A 22326-nucleotide genomic window follows, 5' to 3' on the forward strand; every position below is an offset into this window, starting at 1 on the left:
CCGTCAGAGATACTCAACCTGCCATCCCTTACGGCTGTGGGCAGCACCCAAGTCCCAGTGCAGACGGCCAAATGGGTGGTGGCATCCGGTGTTTAACAGCCTCAATAGCCAACACCTCCCCAGACTAGTTTTGTGGCATCATTTTGGCCGTGGTCCCAGTTGCCACCCATTTTCTGAGCCTGATTGATTCTCCAACATCCCCTGTGGTGCTGTGGGCTCTCCAACACTCTCTCCCAACATTCCCTCCGTATCCACTCTGCTACAACCATCAGCCAGGTCTTTGGTTTTCAACACTCATCATTATCTCCTCCTGTCCCTAACGGGTAGGCCCACACCATTTCCTTTTCATTCTCAAAACATTCCTAAAAAGCCCATCATTTTATTATAATGTCATCTGATGTTTTTCACTCATTTCCTCAGCCAACAGAACACTCTTCTAAGAGTCCTTTGCCTGTCTTTTCTCTCCTTTGTTTTTGTCCCATATTTGATCAATTTCTTTTCTTTTTCCTTTTTTCTTTTTTTTGGCCGTGCCACTTGGCATGAGGGATCTTAGTTCCCCAACCAGGGATCGAACCATTGCCCCCTTCAGTGGAAGTGTGGAGTCTTAACCACTGGACCACCAGGGAAGTCCCATGATCAATCTCCTTGCAAAGAACTCACTGAAGAGTTGATGCCCTATGGAGTGCGTTTTTTCTTTTGATACCCTTTATTTTCTTCCTACTTGGACAAATTTTCAACCTACTGTTGGAACACCTTTTGTGGGCCTCTTGCCCCTGCTGAGCCCACTGCCCTGCCCTCTTACCTGAGCCTTCACCCCATGGTATGTGGAGCCACACACGGCCTGGAACTTCAAAGCACATCTCCATCTCTGTTCATCTCTTTCCAGCCTGGCACGAGCTCCTCTGACTCGATCCCAGTGCTGTGTTGTAGCTTCTGCTGGACTTACTTGAACCTCTTCCTTCCAAGAACCTCAGTCCTGCCCAACCCAGTCAAGCTCCCTACTCCCTTGTCTCAGTGCCAGGTTACCTGAGAGGCTGGTCCTCCCCTAGACTCCTCTAAACGGAGACAGGGCACTTGCCTCCCATTAGGGCCCCCAGCATTGAGGCATCCTCTTTTCTCTGCACTTTTTGAAATCTCCCCCAAAGCAAGGCCATATTTCTAGCTAAACCCAGGCTGTGATGAAGTCTGAAACAGCGTGGTCTCTTTCACCAAAGCGTCCCCTTTCTTCTACTTTACTCAGAGTAAGCTCAGAGTAGCAATTTTTCAGACTAGTGGCGTCCACATTTTGCATTCTGAGACGTGAAACTATCATTACACAAAAGTAGAACCTATCATCCTATACTTACAGGAGAATGAAACTGTTTTCAGATGTCTTGATAATTATTCTATTTTCTGCCAAACTCCTCCTCCTGTAACTGACAGCCTCTATCTTGCTCAAAGACACTGCCATCCCATTAAACAGACTAGAAACCTTAAAGTCATCTTTAATGCCACCTCGACCCTCATCCCCAATATCCATGTGGTTACGTGTCCTATCTATTGTGCTTCAATTTTACATCACTCAGATGCAAGCTCACCCGCTCTGCCTCCACTATTCAGGCCTTGATCATAATCTGAATTGTTGAAATGAGTCCGTTACTCTCCTCACCTACAAGATTTAGGAGCCCTGGGACTTCCCTGGTGGCACAGAGGTTAAGAATCCACCTGTCAATGCAGGGGACACGGGTTCGATCCCTGGTCTGGGAAGATCCCACATGCCACGGAGCAACTAAGCCCGTGCGCCACAACTACTGGGCCCGTGAGCCAAAAGTTCTGAAGCTCACGCGCCCAGAGTCCGTGCTCCGCAACAAGAGAAGCCACCAAAATGAGAAGCCCGTGCACCGCAACGAAGAATGGCCCCTGCTCGCTGCAACTAGAGAAAGCCCGCGCGCAGCAACGAAGACCCAACTCAACCAAAAATAAATAAATAAATTTATTTATTTAAAAAAGAAAAGATTTAGGAGCCCTAATAATAGAAAATTTCATAAAAGCATAATTCAGAAGGCCCAGTTCTATATTGTCTAAAGATTCTGCCCCTTAAACAAACTCATGTTCCCTGAATCTTCTGAGCTATATTCTCAAGAGTCTGCAGAAGGCATCTCCATTCATCCAAAGCTGTTGGGGAACATGGCAAAGACAAAGGAAGAAGGAGGTTACTTTTGCCAACTATTTATTTCTTTATACCATTAATGTTTAAATCTCACTGAATCTTATTTTATTTATTATTACTATTTTTTTTGGCTGCGCCACGTAGCATGTGGGATCTTAGTTCCCCCACCAAGGATCAAACCCGTGCCCCCTGCAGTGGAAGGGTGGAATCCCAATCACTGGACCATCAGGGAATTCCCATCACTGAATTTTAGAACTTCTTAAAAATACAATTGCCCACAAGGTATAAACATATGGAAACGCTCTAACACTAATCAAGTGGAATAATAATTACACGATGGGACTTCGACGGGGTAGTATATTTTCTTAAATTGTGCCAGCAGATAGGAAACACAGGAAAAGCATTTATTATATGATGCCGAAAGGAAATAGAATTATCATGGGCATTGTGATCACAACAATGTAAAGAAATCTACAATATACCTCAGTAAAAAATATATACAACATGCAAAAATGAGATGGCACTTAGGCAGATTACACTGTGGGTTGTTCATAACCATGTTTCATTTATTCTTGCTATGTTTTCTCTCACATTTAAACTAAGGAAAAAAGAATCCTCCCCTAAGATGCTAAATTGTCTTCAGACTCTGGAAGGCTCCGCTTACCAAGATGACTCCTAAAGGGGCTTAATCTTGGAAACCTAAAACTGGAGCCTCACTGAGGCAAAAGTAGGCAGTGCCCACCCCTACTCTCTGCAGAAGAAGCAGTCTTGGCCAATAGCCTTCGACTAGTAACAGCCCATTGACAAAGCTAACCTCTGTTTGGAGATCTTAGTCTGCTTTAAATATATGCATCATCTAACTAACTTTAAAGAGCTCTTCCTTGGCCGCCCATTGAACTTAACTAAAATTGAAACTTCTTAACCAGAGCAGCTCATCCCCAGGTGAGCTGACCCCTGGCTTCCTTCCCGAGGTCATCTAAGAATGTCATTCCCTCTGGTATTCGCAGAGCTCCATCCCTCTCCCCACCTCTGGGAGTCATCACCTGGCCATTGGCCTTTGCCTGGGGCTCTCCCACATTTCTGCATGGCTGGCTTCTCCAGGTCTCAGAACTCACCTTAATTGTCACCTCCCCAAGGAGGACTTCCCTGCCACCCCATTCACTCTATCACATCAACCCATTTTATTGTCTGCACAGCACTTAGTGATCTACATTGTCTTGGTCTCTTATGTGATCACTTGTTTACCTGGTTCTGAATTTCCAGGAGAACAAAAACCTCACCTGTCCTATTCACCCCTGAATCTCCAGCACCTACCACAGTGCCTTCACTAGTTGAATTAAAAAAACAAAGGAATGAACAAATAAACTGCTCTTTCATTTATTTTGTTCACGCCTACCAAGCCAACTGTCTGATCAGGGTTTGGTGGTCTACTGGGAAAGAGTATTAAACCAATGGTGTAGATGTATTTTTTTCTGATTCCTGTCATAGTTGTGGTTCGCTTTGAAATTATTTTTGTGTTATCTTTTTATATATAAGTCTAAGAGCTTGGTAATTATTACTGACATTTATTTTTATGACTATTTATTATTCATTGGCTGTTAATGATGTGCCAGCCATAGACGGGAACTTTACCATCCACTTAATCGTCACAAAAATAAAATCTATTTTTGAGATTAGTGCTGCTCTGGACCATGTTCCAGATCAGGAAAATGAGACTCAGAGAGCTTAAACGACTGTGTAAGTTCTCACTGTAGGGAATCATGGCAGAGACAAATTTTTCATTGAGGTTGGTCTGACACAAAAACTTGTGTGCTCTTCCCCGGGCCCACAGTTGACACTGAACCCTCCCCCTACCTGCACCCAGGGGATTCAGCTCACCCTCTGTTGGTCTTTGGTGATGATGTTCCCACCTCACACTTGCAGAGGCCTGCCCACCCTGCAATGCTGTCATCCATGACCCAGAGTAGGCAGTCTTTTTATTTTAAACTGTGGCCAGATATTCCTCTTTTAAGCTCTTTTCTCTTCTAGAGACATGACCTTTAGGGAAGGAGTGAAGATGCCACCTGTTGTTTTTTGTTTGTTTGCTTTGTTTTTTTAGAAGCTCAGTTCTTAATATATTGAAGGTCAGAGGTGAATGTACAAATCAATAATAATAATGCTGTTCGTTAAGTTGGGGCCTGGAGGAACAGCCATGTTCCCTGATTGATAAGGAGGCCTGACATTTGTGTAGCCCTTAACCATTTACAAAGGGCTTTCACTCCATTATCTCATGTTTCCCTCACACTAGCCCTTGGAGAGGCAGCCTGGGCTGGTGGAGAGGAGGCAACCTTGGAAGGAGATAAACCTGGGTCCACATCCCAGCCCACCACTGAGGAGTCATGTGACCTTGGACAGGTCACTTGATCTGAGTCACTCATTTTTTAAAAAATTATCATACAATGAACTGAACTTTGTAAAACATCTTGGTGAATAGTTTTATGAATCTTAATGTATATACAGATTAGTATAATCATCACCACAATCCATTGCCCCACAAACCTCCCTCGCGCTCTCTCTTTCCCCCACCTCTAATCCCTGAGAACCACTGACTTGTCCTCCATCCATACAGTGTTGTCTTTTCAAGAATGTCATATAATGGAGTCATACAGTATGTCACCTTTCAAGACTGACTTCTTTAATAGAACATAATACCTCTGTGATTAATCCAAGTTATCATGTGTGTGAATAGTTTGTTCCATTTTATCCATTTCATCACATGGAGGTACCACAGTTTTCTTATTCATTCACCTGTTGAAGGACACTTGGGTTGTTTCCCATGCTTTTGTTGTTGTTTTTTGTTTTTTAAAAGTTTTTGAAAATGGCAATAAAATATACATGACATAAAATTTACCACTTTAAGGGTACGATTTGGTGGCATTAAGTGCACTCAAACATAGTAGAACCATCACCAACTATTTCCAAACATTTTTCATCATCCCAAACAGAAATTCTACCCATTAAACAGTAACTCCCCACTGCTTCCTCCCTCCTGCCCCTGGTAACTTCTGTTCTACTTCCTGTCTCTATGAGTTTGCCTATTCTAGGTACCTCATATAAGTGGAATCATACAATATATGTCCTTTTGTGTCTGACTGACTTCATTAGCACTAAGTTTTAAAGGTTCATCCATACTGTAGCACATATTGGAATTTCATTCCTTTTTTCACTGAATAATATTCCCTTGTATGTACATTCCGCATGGTGTCTATGCATCCACCTGCTGATGGACGCTTGGTTTTTTTCCATCTTTTGGCTACCGTGACTACTGCTGCAATGCACATGATGTGTACAGATATCTCTTTGAGACCCATCTTTCAGTTCCTTTGGGTAATACCTAGAAGTGGAATTGCTGGAAGTGGAAATGTTAAATTTTAGCTTTCTGAGGAGTTGCCAAATTGTCTTCCACAGCAGTGCACTATTTTGCATTCTCACTAGCAATGCACTCTAATTTCTCTACAGCTGTATTAGTCTGCTCAGGCTGCTATAACAAAATACCACAAACTTGGCAGCTTCGACAACAGAAATGTATGACTCACAGGTCTGTAGGTTGCAAAGTCCAAGATCAAAGTTCTGGCAAATTTGCTTTCTGGTGAGAGCTCTCTGTCTGGCTTGTAGATAATCACTTTCTGGCTATGTCCTTTCTTTGGTGCATGAACTTAGGGAGAGAAAGAGAAAGAGAACTCTGGTCTCTCTTCCTCTTTATGTTTTTTTTAAATTAATTTTTATTGGAGTATAGTTGCTTTACAATGTTGTGTTAGTTTCTGCTGTACAGCAAAGTGAATCAGCTATACATATACATATACATATATCCCCTCTTTTTTGGATTTCCTTCTACTCACCAGGGAGCACTGAGTAGAGTTTCTCTTCCTCTTCTTAAAAGGGCACCAAATCTATTGGATAAGGGTCCCATCCTTATTACCTCATTTGACTTTAACTCCCTTATGGGATTTCCCTGGTGGTCCAGTGGTTAAGAATCTGCCTTCCAATGCAGAGGATGCGGGTTCAACCCCTGGTCAGGGAACTAAGATCCCACAGCCTGTGGGACAACTAAACCCAAGCTCTGCAACTACTGAGCCCGCGAGCCACAATGAAAGATCCTGCATGCCGCAACGAAGATCCCGAGTGCCACAACTAAGACCCGACACAACCAAATAAATAAATATTTACAAAAAATTCCCTCAGCCTATATCCAAATACAGTCACATTGTGGGCTATGCCTTCAACTATGAATTAGGGATGGGGGAGAGACACAACTGGATCCACAGCAACATCCTTGTCAACACTTATTATCGTCCATTTTTTAAAAATAATAGCTATTCTAGGGGGTGTGAAGCAATAGTAGTTTTGATTTACATTTCTTTAATGACTAATGATGTTGAGCATATTTTCATGTGCTTATTAGCTATTTGCATGTCTTCCCTGGCAAAATGTCTGTTCAAATCCTTTACCCATTTTTTTGGGGGGGGGTCACACCACGTGGCTTGGGGGGGTCTTAGTTCCCCACCCAGGGACTGAACCCATGCCCTCGGCAGTGAAAGTGTAGAGTCTTAACCACTGGACCACCAGGAAATTCTCACCCATTTTTTTTTTAATAACTTTTATTTATTTATTTATTTATTTTGGCTGCATTGGGTCTTCATTGCTGCGCGCGGGCTTTCTCTAGTTGCGCGAGCAAGGGCTGCTCTCCTTTGTGGAGCACAGGCTCTAGGCGCACGGGCTTTAGTAGTTGTGGGGCGCACAAGCTCAGTAGTTGTGGCGCACGGGCTTAGTTGCTCCGCAACATGTGGGATCTTCCCAGACCAGGGCTCGAACCCATGTCCCCTGTGTTGGCAGGTGGATTCTTAACCACTGCGCCACCAGGGAAGTGCCCCCACACACACCCATTTTAACTGGGTTGTTTGGTGATGAGTTGTAGGAGTTCTTTATATAAACTGGATATTAAATGCTTGTTAGATATGTGATTTGCAAAAACTTGCTCCCTTCCTGTGAGCTCTCTTTTCACTCTGGATAATGTCCCTTAATACACAGAAGTTTTAAATTGTGATGAAGTCTAATTTATCTTTTTTTAAAAAATGTTATTGCCTATGCTTTTGGTGTCATATTTAAGAAACCATTGTCAAATCCAAGGTCATGGATATTTGCTCTTATTTTTTCCTCTAAGAGTTTTATAGTTTTAGCTCTTAGATTTAGTTCTTTGATCTACTTTGAGTTAATTTTTGTATATAGTGTAAGGTAAAGGCACAACTGCATTTTTTGTGGATATCTGGTTTTCCCAACACTATTTGTTGCAGAGACTGTCCTTTCCCCATTGAATAGTCTTGGCACTCTTCTCAAAAATCTTTTGACCATATATGTGAAGATTTCTTTCTGGGTGCTCTATTCTAATCCATTGGTCTACATGTCTGTCTTCATGCCAGTACCACACTGCTTTGTTTGTTATAAGAGGATATGACCCCCTTGCAAGTTGTCATGAGAATGAGAGATAATGAAAGTGAAGTGCCTGGCGCAGAGCTTGGCACATAGTAGGTGCTTAACAAATGACAGCTATCCTTAGGGGAAGGCTGGTTATGTGCTTTCAGGCTGGAAGGACCAGGGACACACTCAGGTTCCCCCAGGCACACTGAGAACTTTGTCTAATGGGAAACCATCCTCATCTGCACAGTCAGCCTGGGGAGACCAGAATGTCTCAACAGGCCGTCATCTGGTTGTCTCTGAGCAAGTGTCCACTGCTTCTCAGCACCTGAAGTAGATCTTCCGTTTTGCTTCTCTCTTCTAGTGCCACTGTCTAAATTCACATTCCCCCAAAGAAGACCCTGAGACAAGAACTTGATAACCTATTTTCGAGGAGATTCCCGGAAGCACAGCAAGGGAAAGGGAAAGTGAGACCAAAAGTGAAAGGGAGAAGGAAGTGAGGAAAGCCTCTGTGGGCAGCTGGGGCCCAGTGTCACTGGGAGGAGCCTCGCAGAACTCAGCACAGCGCTGTGCTCCTGGGGGATTTATCCACTGACTCCCACTGTCCTAGAGGTTTCAAATCTCTGGCCCTTCTGGGCTGCCCAGCAGAAAGGGCTGAGCGAGTGCCCACAACTCCAGAAAAAAACCCTCAAGCTGAGAAGCAGAGCCCTGAGAATACTAGAGATAAAAAGTGCATGCAGGGACTTCCCTGGTGGCACAGTGGTTAAGAATTCGCCTGCCAATGCAGGGGACACGAGTTTGAGCCCTGCTCCAGGAAGAGCCCACATGCCACGGAGCAGCTAAGCCTGTGCACCACAACTACTGAGCCTGTGTTCGAGAGCCCACGTACCACAACTACTGAAGCCTGCAGACCTACAGCCCGTGCTCCGCAACAAGAGAAGCCACCGCAATGAGAAGCCCATGCACCACAACGAAGAGTAGCCCCTGCTCGCCGCAACTAGAGAAAGCCTGTGCGCAGCAACGAAGACCCAACACAGCCAAAAAGTAATTAATTAATTAATTTTTTTTTAAAAAGTGCATGCAGAAAACATCTCCTGTACCTGCAGGTAAATTAAGGATGGAGGGGCTGCAGGGCAGGGCACCAATAACGTCTGCAGCTACCACCACCTACCGCCTCTCCGCCTTTACTACTTCATGAGTTCTGCACGCTCAAAGCTTCCACTGCAGCAGACTTCTACTTTTGGCTTTAATCTCTGGGCATCTCTGGGTTTCTGTGTCACTCTGCTGCCCAAGTCTCTGTGTAAGTCTTGCATTGAACCTGTCCCCCAGAGAAGCTTGGGTGGCTGGTGGAGTCACCGTCTTGACTGGGCAGGGCTCTACACACTCGCCCAGCTCATCAGGCACTGGCCTCCAAAACTGGCTGCCCTGGCCACAGGCCCTGATCTCTCAGTCCCCATTTCTGAGGTCCCAGGAATAAAACATAACAACTTGTTCACAAGGACCATTTGGGATTCTTTCTTCAGTCTCAGGTCTCCCAGATCATCAGTAGGATGTACTCGTCAGTAGGAGTACAGTTATCCCCCTTTACGAATGAGGCTATCGGGGCTTAGAGCATTTAAGAGTCTTGCCTAAAGGCGCACAGTTAGTCAAAGGCAAGCTTAGACTTGCACGAAGTCTCAGTCATTTTACCTCTTACACAGGGAACCCAAATCTCAAAATGTTGAGTGTTATGAGAATCTTCCTGTTTGGTGGATTATCTCACAGTGGAAAGGGATCTGTCCAGGAAGCCTCAGACTTTCAGGACTCTGGGTTCCTGAATGGCAGAGCACAAGATGGGGGTTCGTACCAAACCCACAACAAATAAGCCCGTGCGAGCGTGCCACACCCAACTGTGTCAGATCAAATACCAATTTTTATGAAATTCTAGTTGAAGCAAGCAGTAGTAGAAATCAAATATTTCAAAACATTTGGCGAGCTACTCTGGGTGGGTGGAAGGGGGTGATGTCTGATCCATTTCTGCTCCTGTGATAGGAGATGGGGGCTTGAGATAGTGCCCCAAATTGGAAGAGTGTTTGGAGGCTAGGCAACCACATGACAAATATTTTCAGAATTGCTGTTAACCTCAATGCTCAGGCCTACCACGTTCTTTTTCCTCAACACAGTGGTTCAAGCCTCTTCCTCCCTCATGAGACTTCCTCCTGAAGCTCATCTCTCCTCACAGCCAGATTTCTTGAAAGGACTGTCCACATTCACAGTCCCTACTTTGTCACCATCCCTCCTAGCAGTCTGCCATTTCTTACCCATCATTCCACTGAAACTGCCCACCCAGGTCAACAGGAACTTCCAATAACAAACCAACTTGCCACTTTCAGTCCTTCTCTGTAAGAATTCAGACCTGCACTTGGTGAAACCCTCCACTCTCTTATTGTCTGCCTCATATCTCTTTTTTAAAAAAAATTATTTACTTTTGGCTGCTTTGGGTCTTCGTTGCTTCATGCAGGCTTTCTCTAGTTGTGGCGAGCAGGGGCTACTCTTTGTTGTGGTGCGCGGGCTTCTCGTTGCGGTGGCTTCTCTTGTTGCGGAGCACAGGCTCTAGGTGCATGGGCTTCAGTATGCAGGCTCAGTAGTTGTGGTGCATGGGCTTAGTTGCTCCGTGGCATGTGGGATCTTCCAGGACCAGGGATCGAACCCGTGTCCCCTGCATTGGCAGGCAGATTCCTAACCACTGCGCCACCGGGGAAGCCCGTGCCGCATCTCTTTTTAACTGTTGCCATGCATTATACAGTATGATGGGGCAGCTTCAAGTTTTTTGGGTCCTGAAGCTTATGCATTTGCGGGGAACCTCTTTAAGAAAAATATTACAAAGTTACATTGAGAAATTGCTAGATTCTCTCCTGGGCTGCTGCAAGTGAGGGGCCCTGAAGCTTAAGCTCCATTAACTTCACAGCGAATCCTCCCCGAGAAGAGACAAGTTGATGTAAGCATTCTCTACCAATGGACAGGGTGGATGCGCCATTACAACAGTACTGCAAAGACCTTTTTTTTTTTCGGCCACACAGCTTGCGGGACTTTAGTTCCTGCACCAGAGATTGAACCTGGGCCCCCAGCAGTGAAAGCACTCGGAGTCCTAACCACTGGACAGCCAGGGAATTCCTGCAAAGAACATTCTTACACGCGACTCTTTTGCGAACACGTGTATTTCTCCAGGGACAGAAAGAATAAGTTCTAGGTCATGGGCCTTTTCATTTTTATTTGACGGTTTACTGCCAAATGCCCTCCCATGAAGCATCACTAAATTCCACTCCAGTGGGCAGTCATGGGGGGAATTGTCTCATGTCCTTGACAGCACTGGATGTTATCATCTTTTTTGTTTTTGTTTTTCCAAGCTGATGGGAAAAATAAGAAAGCATTTCAGTGTTATTTTAATTTACTGTATTAGTTTCTAGGGCTGTTGTAACCAGGTACTAGAAACCTAGTGGCTTAAAAAAAAAAAAACAGAAATGTATTGTGTCATGGTTCAGGAGACAAGAAGTCTGAAATTGAGGCGTCAACAGGGCAGTGCTCCCTCTGAAACCTAGGGACGTAGGGGACCATTCTTCCTAGCCTCTTCCTAACTTCTGGTGGTGCCTGTCAGTCTTTGGTGTATCACTCTGATTCTCTGTCCCCACAGGGCATTCTCCCTGGGTCTCGATTGTCACATGGCCCTCTTCTTATAAGGAGGCCACTAGTCATATTGGATTAGGGGCCCACTCCACTCCAGTATGACCTCATCTTAACTAATTATATCTGTGACAACCTTATTTACAAATAAGTTCACATTCCGAGGTACTGGAGGTTAGGACTTCAGCATATTTGCGGGCGGGGGGAGTGGACACAATTCAACCCATAATATTTACATTCTTCTAATTCTGGGGACATTGAACATCTTTTCATACGTTTACTGAAAATTTGGATCCTTTCTTCTGCAAGTCGCCCTTTCATATCAGTTGCCCGCTTTTCTATTGGGTTGTTTGTCATTTCTGTTTCTTTCAAGAGCCTCTATATTTTCCATGACGAATCTGTTATATATGCGGCAAAGGTTTGCTCTCAGCCCATCGCACGTTCTGTAACTTCAGTTTTGGTATCTGCCTTGACATCTGTGATGCCAAACTCCCCAGATTTCCCTCCTGCTTTCTGGTTCAGGGTCTGTCCTTCTTCCTCTGCCTCTTCCTGTGAAGTCTTCCCCATGTCATAAACGGCATCACATCCATCTAGGCTCCAGTAAGAAACATAGGCATCTCTCTCTCGCCTTTTTTTTTTTTTTTTTTTTTTTTGGCCATGCCGTGCCACACGGCTTGCTGGATCTCAGTTCCCTGACCAGGGGTTGAACCCGGGCCACTGCAGTGAAAACCCAGAATCCTAACCACTAGGCCACCAGGGAGCTCCCCGTGGGCGTCTCCTTTGATCTCCCTTCTCCCTCATCTATACAACTTACCACCAATCTCCATCAACTTAACCTCTTAAATACCTGTCAAATCCATGCATCAGTGGCCAGATGATGGGAGAGTTCCTGTCTGAAGGCCTCCAGTTTCTGTGTGGAATAGAAGGTGAGGTCAGAGGTTTGGGGAGAGTGGCGAGGGTTTTCAATAGCCACTGTGGAGGATGGCAGGGTGAGCTGACGGGGAGGGCAGCGCCGCTGGTGTGCGGTACTTGCGGGCCCGGTTATGGTCACCGTCCATGAACTGATGGCACCAGACTCTGTGGTGCTGTGATTTTCTTCAACAGAGCTCAGGGTCCAGGTGCTCCCCGGGAGAGGAAGGGCAATCAGACTGACCCAGAGTTGGGGCTTCCAGGCAGGTACAACAGAGAGGCAGGTCGAGAGAAGTCAGAATGTTGTCAAGAGAGTGGCCAAGGTGGGGAATTGTGGAATCGGTGAGGGAGGGGAAGGAAGTGAGGACAGGAGTGGAGTCAAAGAACAGGAAGTTCGAGTAACGAACAAACAGCTGGAAAGTAGGGAGGGGCTCAGATGTGGACACGAAGGAGGGGGACTTCCCTGGAGGTCCAGTGGCTAAGGCTCTGCGCTCCCAGTGCAGGGGCCCGGGTCTGATCCCTGGTCGGGGAACTAGATCCCACCTGCTGCAACTAAGAGCCCATATACCGCAACTAAATATCCCGCACGCGCAACAAAAGACCCCTCACGCGGCAACAAAGGTCCTGCGTGCTGCCACTAAGACCCGGCTCGGCAAATAAATAAATATTTTAAAAAAAGAAAGAACAAAGGAGGGACTGGGGGAGAGAGGAAGATAGAAAGTGAGCTGTCAGTGGATGAGCACAGCTGAGAGACAAGGACTTCAGAGGAGGCAGGAAAGGACGATGGTCTGGAAGAAGCCTTGGGGCGGGTGCAAGAGGAGCCAGGAAGCAGGGAGAAAGGAACCGCTGAGCGAGGGAGGGGTGCTAGGGAGGGGTGGCCTCACAGCAGAGCGTGATTTCTGTTCAGAGGCTCTGAACTGGTAGCCTACAGGCCAAACCGTACTTTGCTCTGCTTGCTCAAAAATTAAGTCGATACGAAAGATATCGGGTTTCTCACAAAGAGCCAGGTTGCTGGCCTCTTCCTCTTCGTTTCTGAGATATCATTCCCATACTATAAAAGTCACCATTTTCATGTGTGCAATGCAGTGGTTTTGAGTATATCTGTAAAGGTGTATAATCATCACCATTATCTAATTCTGGAACATTTTCATCATCTCTGAAAGAAAGCCTGTACCATTAGCACTCACTCCCCATTCTCCCTTCTCCCCCAGCCCCTAGCAACCACTCATCTATTTTCTGTCTCTATGGACTTACCTATTCTGAACATTTCATATGAACGGAATCATACAATTAGTGGCCTTTTGTGTCTGGCTTCTTTCACTCAGCATGTTTTCAAGGTTCATCCATGTTGTAGCACGTGTCAGTCCTTCATTTGTCCTTATGGCTGGACAATATTCCTTTGCATGACTAGACCACATGTTCATGTATTCAGCCCTTGATGGACTTTCCGGTTGTTTCCACTCCTTGGACATAATGTTGCTGCTACGAACATTCATGTCCAAGTTTTTGTGTGAACCATTTTCAGTTCTCTGGGGTATATACCTAGGAGTGGAATTGCTGGGTCATATGGTAACACTATGTTTAACTTTCTAAGGAACCGCCAAACGGTTTCGGCAGAGCTGTACCACTTTACATTCCCGTCAGGGGTATATGAGGGTTTCTGGCCTCTCTTGAACCATCTGAAGGTCTGGCCCTATTGGGTCCACATTCTTACGTGCCGACAGTCAGCCTGGAGTTGATCAGGGCACAGGAACTCTCCAGCTTGCCCAGTTCTCACCACACAGTGCGGGCACTGGCATTCACCCCTTGACCTTCACACTTCACGCGTTTTCTTTACCTGCTGGGCACCAGAGTAAACCCTAGGCTGTGCCGGCAGAAGAGTGAGGGTGTAGGTGATTTTCTTGCCCAAGAATCAGCTTTCCAAAGAGCCAAGGAAAAAGGTTCCAGAAGGTGGAGAGCAGAGGGTTGTTAAAACAAGAGGGGAATTACAGAGCAGTGTGGAGAAAAGAAACGGCCGAAAGAGCTGATATTTGGGGCAGTGACCGAGGACAACAGGCACTGTGGGATGAAAATCCGTGCCTGGGCCTCAGAAGGCTGAGGCCGGGTGGCTCCCACAGTGGTCCTGGTGGATACGGAAGGACCAGTCCTCCAGGCCCTGTAGCTCAGTGACTTAGCAGCTGAAGGGAGCATTTGTTTCAGTCTAGATCAGCACTATTCAACTGAAGCCCATGCGGATACAGCCTGTGCTCCAGAACAGGAGAAGCCACCGCATTGAGAAGCCCACTCGCAGAAATGAAGAGTAGCCCCGCTCGCTGCAACTCGAGAAAGCCCGCGTGCAGCAACGAAGACCCAACGCAGCCAAAAATAAATAAATATTAAAAATAATAATTTAAAAAGTGAATTCTGGAACTAAACTCACTAGGTTCCAATTTGGATCGGCCAGGGCTTCCCTGGTGGCGCAGTGGTTGAGAGTCCGCCTGCTGATGCAGGGAACACAGGTTCGTGTACCGGTACGGGAAAATCCCACATGCCGCGGAGCGGCTGGGCCCGTGAGCCATGGCCGCTGAGCCTGCGCGTCCGGAGCCTGTGCTCCGCAACGGGAGAGGCCACATCAGTGAGAGGCCCGCGTACCAAAAAAAAAAAAAAAATTGGATCGGCCACTTACTAGTTGTGTCACCCTGAACTATTTATTTACTGCTTTTGCCTGAGTTTTTTCATCTCTAAAATGAGAACAATAATTTATCTTCTTAACAGGATTATTGTGAGAATTAAATGAACACAACACTCAGAACTGTATCTGCCACATGGGGGCTCAATAAATGTAGCGGCTTTCTTATTATAATTTCTAGGGTTTGGAACCATTTGAATGGCATTTTTATTCATCACTCTTTAAAGTTTTGGTTGAATTCACCTGAAGTCTTGTTTGGACTTGCTACTTTTTTCCCCCTTTGTGTATGGGAGAACAGCTCTTTAATAACATTTTCATTTTCTTACGTGATATTTGGTCTGTTTAAAATTTAATGGTCTCCAAGGATTGATTTTGGTAATTTATGGTTTTCTAGAAAACCACCCGTTTAGTTCAGGCTTTCTCATTTACAAAATAATCACAACTCTTTTAAGGTTCTTTGTAGCTGTGGTTATTTCCTCATTCTCACTTCTTACTTTGTTTGGAATGGACTCAAGAAGCTATTTTCCATATTTCAAAAAGTCCAAACCCTTACAGGCATGCACTACTTCATAAAACTGTCAAGTTTCTGACTTGGGGCTAAAATGCTATCAACCCTGTGGGGGGGATGGTGGTTGTCTCCTGCTGATGTGAAGCTCGGGTGGTAGCTCTGTAACTGTTGATGTATAAAGAGCGGGGTTACAATTTCATTACCGCTTACAGGGAGATGTCCTCAGTAGATACCATTTTTTAAACCAGGGATGTGTGGTGAAGGTGGCAGTGGTGGGGCAAACAAAGGGTCCTTGGTCAACAAGGATGGTCAAGAACAATAAGGTACGTTAAGGAATCTCCCGTCTTTGCTGCTTTGTGTTAACCTTTGTCAGCTTGGACAGAAAAGCCTTAACTAGTGCAGCAAGAGAAGGGTTCGCTGGTTTTGTCCTGGATTGCCTGCAGCTGCTATTTCTAAAAGTTCTAAAAGTTCAGTTACCATGGCAACCATGTGACAGCCCCAGAGCGTCTGTTAACTCTGATCAGGGTGAAGCTGGATGGAGGTGTGGGAGACTGGAAAGAGCTTGGTTCATTCATCCATTTCCTCCGTATTGGGGATACACATGTGAAGACAGATAAAGGCCTAGCAAAAATTACAGATTGTAGGAGTCAGGTAGACCTCTATTCAGCTGCCAGCCCTGCCTCTTAATAGATGCATGATGTCAGCCTGGCCCCTAAACCTCCCTGAATCTCATCTGCAGATGGAGCTGCCAAGAGCTGTTCGCCAGAGTGGTTGAGGTAATGTCCCTGAGGCTCCTGGACGTGGAGTGGGTACCATATCCACGACGGCTCCCTTCCTCCTAGTCTCAGCTCAGCCGTTTACTGGCTGGGGTACTTGGGAAAAGGTATTTATCTTTCTGGAGTTCCCATTTCCTCATAGATGATCCATAAAGTCCCTTCCAGCTCAGGAGCCTTGACCCTGAAGGGTTAAATAGGGCAGCTCTGAGCAGCCGGGTTGGCCACTTCTGCTCCTTCCTTCCCCACTGGAACAGACCCGGAAGTACAGCTTCCCTGGGACACCAGCAACCCCCAGCCACAGGTTTTCCAGGGCAGGGCTGATTTCAGATGTGCATCCCATGCTTGTCAGACCAGATTCCCTGGTTTGGAGTTTGGAAAATCCAATGGCCGTAAACTGTACCTTGCAGGGGATACATTGCTTTGCTTCACTGGGCTACTTTACTCAGAAGGGAAATGGGGAACTGGCGATTGTCCTTCACAGGCTTCCGGAAAAATGGCAGTGGGAGTCACTGCATGGTGCAGGGTGCTATAAGCCTGGCATCAGGTTCTTCATAGAGGGTTTTTTTTTTTTCATTGGGATAAAATTCACATAACATAAATGTAAACGTTTTAAAGCGTATAATTCAGTGCCATTTAGTGCATTTTCAGTGTTGTACGACCATCACCCCTATTAATTCCAAACCATTTTCATCACTTCCAAAGGAGACCCTGTGCCCATTAAGTAATCATTCCCTATTTCCTCCTTCCCCCAATCCCTGGCAACTACTAATCTGCTCTCTGTCTCTATAGATTTAACTATTCCGGATATTTCATATCAATGGAATCATAATATGTAGTCTTCTGCAACTGGCTTCTTTCATTTAATATAATGTTTTTGAGGTTTATCCACCTTGTAGCGTGTATTGGTTCTCCAGCCCTTTTTATGCCTGAATAATATCCCATTGTATGGGTGTCCCACATTTTACACATCTGTTCATCTACTGATGGACATGTGAGTTATCTGCACCTTTTGACGACTGTGAATAGTGGTGCTGTGAGCATTCATGTACCAGTACTTGTTTGAATACCTGTTTTCGATTCTGTTGGGTATACACTCTATGGGATTTCCATTCTGTCAAGCTGGGGGAATAACCCCTGCCCACCGTCCTCACTGGCTGGCACGAGGACTGGGTGTGAAAGCGGAGGAAAACAGTCATAGCAGCACTAACAACTGTTTCACATCAGCAGCCTGTTAGATATCTTTGTGCGCATGTCTGGCATCTAGATCTTAATACATACAAATTGAACTCTGGATCTCCTCCCCAATCCCGGTTCACTTGCAGCCTTGACCATCTCAGTTGGTGGCACCTGATTCCTTCTGCTAGTTCAGGCTCAGCACCGCTGTCATCCGGGTCTCCTCCCTTTCTTACACTCCAGATCCAAACCCTCAGGAAACCAAGCTGGCCCCACTTTCAAAATACAGAATCCGACGACTGCCACCACTGCCACCACTGCCCCGCCGGGACCTCTGCCCCTGTTCTCCCAAACTCACCCCTCACCCCGTTCAGTCTATGCTCAACCTGGCTGCCCAGGTTATCCTTTTAAAATGTAAGTCAGATCACGTTGTTCTTCTGCTCAAAACCCTGCAGTGGCCCCTTTCCAACTGGAGTAAAACCCAAGTTCACCATGGCCCGCACTACCCCGAGGGATCTGGCCGCCTGACCTCTGACATCATCTCCCAGCTCACTGCCTCCACGCCACTCCGCCCCCAGTCAAACCAGGCACGGTTCACCTGGGGAGCTTTGCTCGGGCATGTGCCTTCTGTGCAAATACTCTTCCTTGAGATACTGGCACGTCTGTCTCCCTCACCTAAATTCTTCACTCAAACGCCACCTTCTCAATGAGGCCCACTCTGTCACCCTATTTAAAATGACAATCCAGCCCCACCCCTTGCACTCCTCATTCCCCATACTTTTCTGCTTTTTTTTCCCCTTTGGCTTTTATCATTTTCAAACACGTGGCTTCATTTACTCATTTGTTGCTGTTGTTTTGTTTTACAAAAATCAATTGTATTTTTAAAAAAAGTTTTTCACTGGCGTATAATTGCTTTACAATGTTGTGTTAGTTTCTACTGTACAATGAAGTGAATCAGCTATATGTGTACCTATATCCCCTCCCTATTGGACTCCCCCATCCCACCCATCTAGGTCAACACAGAGCACCGAGCTGAGCTTCCTGTGCTTCATAACATGTTCCCACTAGCTAGCTATTTTACGCTTGGTAGTGTATATGTTTCAACCCTAATCTCCCAATTCGTCCCACCCTCCCCTTCCCGCCCTGTGTCCACGTGTCTGTTCTCTATGTCTGTGTCTCTATTCCTGTCCTGGATACAGGTTTATCTGTACTATTTTTATAGATTCCACATATATGCATTAATACGTGATACTTGTTTTTCTCTTTCTGGCTTACTTCACTCTGTATTATTGTCTCTCTCTCCTCTGCCTGAATGCAAACCGCGTGAGGAGAAGAGTCTTGTGTTTTGTTCAGTGAACTCCAAGTCCCTAGAAAGCACCCGGCACATAGTAGGTGCTTGATGCACATTTCTCGAATTAGTAAACAATACTAACAACAATAGTAACTGTTTATTAAGCCTATTATGTGCCACATACCCTACAAAGATGCCACTCAAATCTCATAAAGAAGGTAAAATGGTTTTGCTTCCGTTTTACAGGAACCTGGGGCTCAAAACTTTTTAGACAACAGCTCTCCCAAGTCACACAGTTATACTTGGCAGAGAATGGATTGTAACCCAGGCCTGTCTGCTTGGCTTTGGAATTCTTGTTCTTTTCTACTTTACCCTGTGGTCACTGCAGCTGTACTTAACATGGTTCACTCATTCATTCATTCAGCAAATATTTCCCAAGCCTCCGGCACCCCTCCCCGCTGAAAGTCCAGGCCCTGTACAGCCGACTGGGGACCCTCACAGAGGTGGGTCTAGATCCTGCCGCGAGGAGCTCAGGTCCTAAGGTCTGGGCAACGTGTCCCGCGGGCTTTGTAAACTGATCAAGGGGGCTCCCTCTCCCCAGCAACTCATTAGCTCTACTAAAGGGGAGACCATCTGAACTGATGTCCCTCGTTTACAGCAGAAACAAAACAGCTTCCCACGCTATAGCCCCGGCCCCCAGGCTGAGCGAGGCGGAAGGAGCACACCTCACAGCATCCCGCACCTGGCCAGGTAGATAAACAAGCCCCAAGGAGGGAGGCCGGGGTGCGGGCCCAGGGCCAAGGGGTGGGAAGATTGGGAGGAAGTGTGGGCGAGGGGGAGTGCTGGCTCTGGAGCAATCACGATTACCACACGGGAGATGCCAGCCCCAGACACCCGCCCGGGGCCTCCTGCCCCCTTTCTCAACCCCAGGGACTCACGGAGCGGAGCACAGTGGCTGGACGAAGGGGCCCTTCCTCCTGCCCAGAACCAGCACCCCTCCCTCCCCCTTCATCCTTCCTCCTGCGCCTCCCAAGGAAAGGGGGGAACAGTTCGGCCAACTAATCCTCAACTTCTCGGCGCTCCATTTTGTAAAGCGTCCCTGAGGAGTTGGTATTGGGGTTTGGAGTTTGATTAAACACACGCCCTCCTGGTCCTGCACGCCGATGGCTTTTCTTTCCTGTTTAGTCAACACACATTTATGAGAACTTCCTCTGGGCGGGACCCTCTGCCAGGCGCTGGGGGCCTGAGGAGCCCGGGGTCTGCCGGGGAAGCTAGAAAGGCGACTGCAAACCACATTGCAGCCACGGGTGGGGGAGGGGGCGGTCTGGGCCCCGGAGGAGTCCCTGCTGCAGCCAGGAAGGCAGGGACACTGCGCAGAGAAACATGCGAAGGACAATAAAGTAGTGATAATTCAATGAGGCCCCGGGCGCTGAAGTGGAGCTAGGAAATGTATTAATTTAAGTGCCTACTATGCAAGGGGCACTGTCCTTCAGAGGCCTGGAGGCCACTGGGATGGATCCTGGCAGTTGTTCCCTGCCTAGAATCAAGTCCAGGTCTCCCTTGGAAGGGAGGCCTGGGCAGCAGAGTGAATATTCTGTCCTTGAAACTGTACAGCTGGGAGGTAGAAAGGGCACTCCCATTGTAGAGAGGGGCAAACTGAGTCACAGGGGTGCGTTTGCTCACTCCCTTAGATCGCAGGCTCCCTTGGAGGTGGGAAATCAGGCTTAACTCTGCATCTGCAGCACCCAGGGTGTAAAAGACTTAAAAAGTATCCACCGGTCGGTTATTTACTGGTATGGCAATATACGATAGAAACAGGTTGCTAAAGGATTATACATTGTATAATCCAAATTTAGTACAATACACAGGCACATACACATATTTTTTTAAAATACTGACACTGGTAGACTACAAAATGTTAATAGCTGTTATCTCTAAGTTGTAGATTGCAGGTGTTTTTACTTTTATTTCTTTTAATTTTCTTTTAGTTAGTTAGTTCTGGCTGCCTTGGGTCTTCGTTGCTGTGCGTGGTCTTTCTCTAGTTGCGGCGAGCGAGGGCTACTCTTTGTTGCGGTGCGCGGGCTTCTCATTGCGGTGGCTTCTCCTGTTGGGGAGCACGGGCACTCGGGGGCTCAGTGGTTGTGGCGCGTGGGCTTAGCTGCTCCGCGGCATGTGGGCTCTTCCGGGACCGTTGCTCGAACCCGTGTCCCCTGCATTGGCAGGAGGATTCTTAACCACTGCGCCACCAGGGAAGCCCTCTCAGCTTCTTTTTAGTAACCTTTCTCCCTTCAGCATGAAGTCTCATTTTCCCTAATTCCTGAGTACTGAATTCTCGTGGTCTGGGTAGGAGACCCCAAAGCCTGTATCCTCCCCTTTGCTTGCTGACTCCCACGCTTGTCCCTCAGGTCCGTTTTCCTGCTTTGCGTTTATCATAATTAACAATCACATGAGACCCGTGAGACATGAGTAGAAGCAGCATATGTGGTAGTTGTCTTCGAGGGGCGGCAAGGAAAAAGGATTAGCCATGTCGTCTTTGATCAGAAAGGTGATCAGCACCGCGAAAACCCCAGCGGCCATTGGTCCCTACAGTCAGGCTGTGTTAGTCGACGGGACCATTTACATTTCAGGACAGCTAGGCATGGATCCTGCAAGTGGAGAGCTTGTGCCAGGAGGGGTGGCAGAAGAGGCTAAACAAGCTCTTACAAACGTGGGTGAAATTCTGAAAGCAGCAGGCTGTGACTTGATGAATGTGGTAAAAACAACTGTTTTGTTGGCTGACATAAACGACTTCAATACTGTCAATGACATCTACAAGCAATATTTCCAGAGTAGCTTTCCTGCAAGAGCTGCTTACCAGGTTGCTGCTTTGCCCAAAGGAGGCCGTGTTGAGATTGAAGCAGTAGCTGTCCAAGGACCTCTCGTGACAGCATCGCTCTAAGTGGGCCCAGTGTTATCTAGTCTGGAATTTTAATAATGTTTTAAAATTAACATCTTAATTTTTACAGTATTTGTTGGAAAGTGTACGGTTGACTGAAATATCTGAAGTTATTATGGAAATACCATATAATAAGGGGAATTGAACATGAGTTGAAGATTAATGATGAATCTAGTTACTGATGTTACAAATTACACTTCTATAACACTCATATTACTGGATGTGGGAAAAGAGACACACATTACATAGTTACTCAGAAAAATAAAAGTAAAGGGAAATAGCATGTAGGAAAGATGAGTTACTATTCCTGAGAAATAATAAAGAGCACACCTAATTCAATTAGACTCTATTAATTTAATGGTGTGAACTATTTAGTTCTCATGTCAGATACATGATTCTGCTTTTACTTGAGTAAAATTAAAGCATTTAAGTTTGAACAGTAGAGGTAAAGGAGAAGAAACTGGACCAAATTTTATATAGATAATATTTTTCTAATGGAACTAAAATAGCATGCAGATTAAAAAAAAAAACAATTACATGTTTGTGTGAGTGTTTACTTGCTTATAATGTCTGGGTCACCAACCACTGTTACGATTGTGGAGTACACACTTCCAACGGTTTCCAAAATAATTTTAAGAACAGTAAGAATGCCTAACATCTATTGAGTGATTACCAAGTTACAGGCGTTGTTCCTGTCATAGGAGCATAATCTCATTAAATCCTCACAACTAACTTGTGAGGTCCCACTATTTTATATCCTCATTTTACAGTTGGAAAAAAAATGAGAACTTTAACATATGGGATTG

At 46.1% G+C, this 22326-nt stretch overlaps 1 protein-coding gene across 1 annotated transcript; it reads left to right on the plus strand.

The window, feature by feature from the left end:
• The first annotated feature begins 21044 nt into the window (after positions 1-21044).
• On the plus strand, positions 21045-22031 carry LOC309968394 (2-iminobutanoate/2-iminopropanoate deaminase-like). The gene has a single exon (XM_082849609.1). The coding sequence runs from the start codon at positions 21110-21112 to the stop codon at positions 21521-21523; it is 414 nt and encodes a 137-aa protein (XP_082705735.1). The 5' UTR covers positions 21045-21109; the 3' UTR covers positions 21524-22031.
• Positions 22032-22326: the final 295 nt, after the last annotated feature.

The sequence above is a fragment of the Leucopleurus acutus genome, assembly GCF_964270905.1.
Source record: "Leucopleurus acutus genome assembly, chromosome: 11".
NCBI lineage: Eukaryota > Metazoa > Chordata > Mammalia > Artiodactyla > Delphinidae > Leucopleurus > Leucopleurus acutus.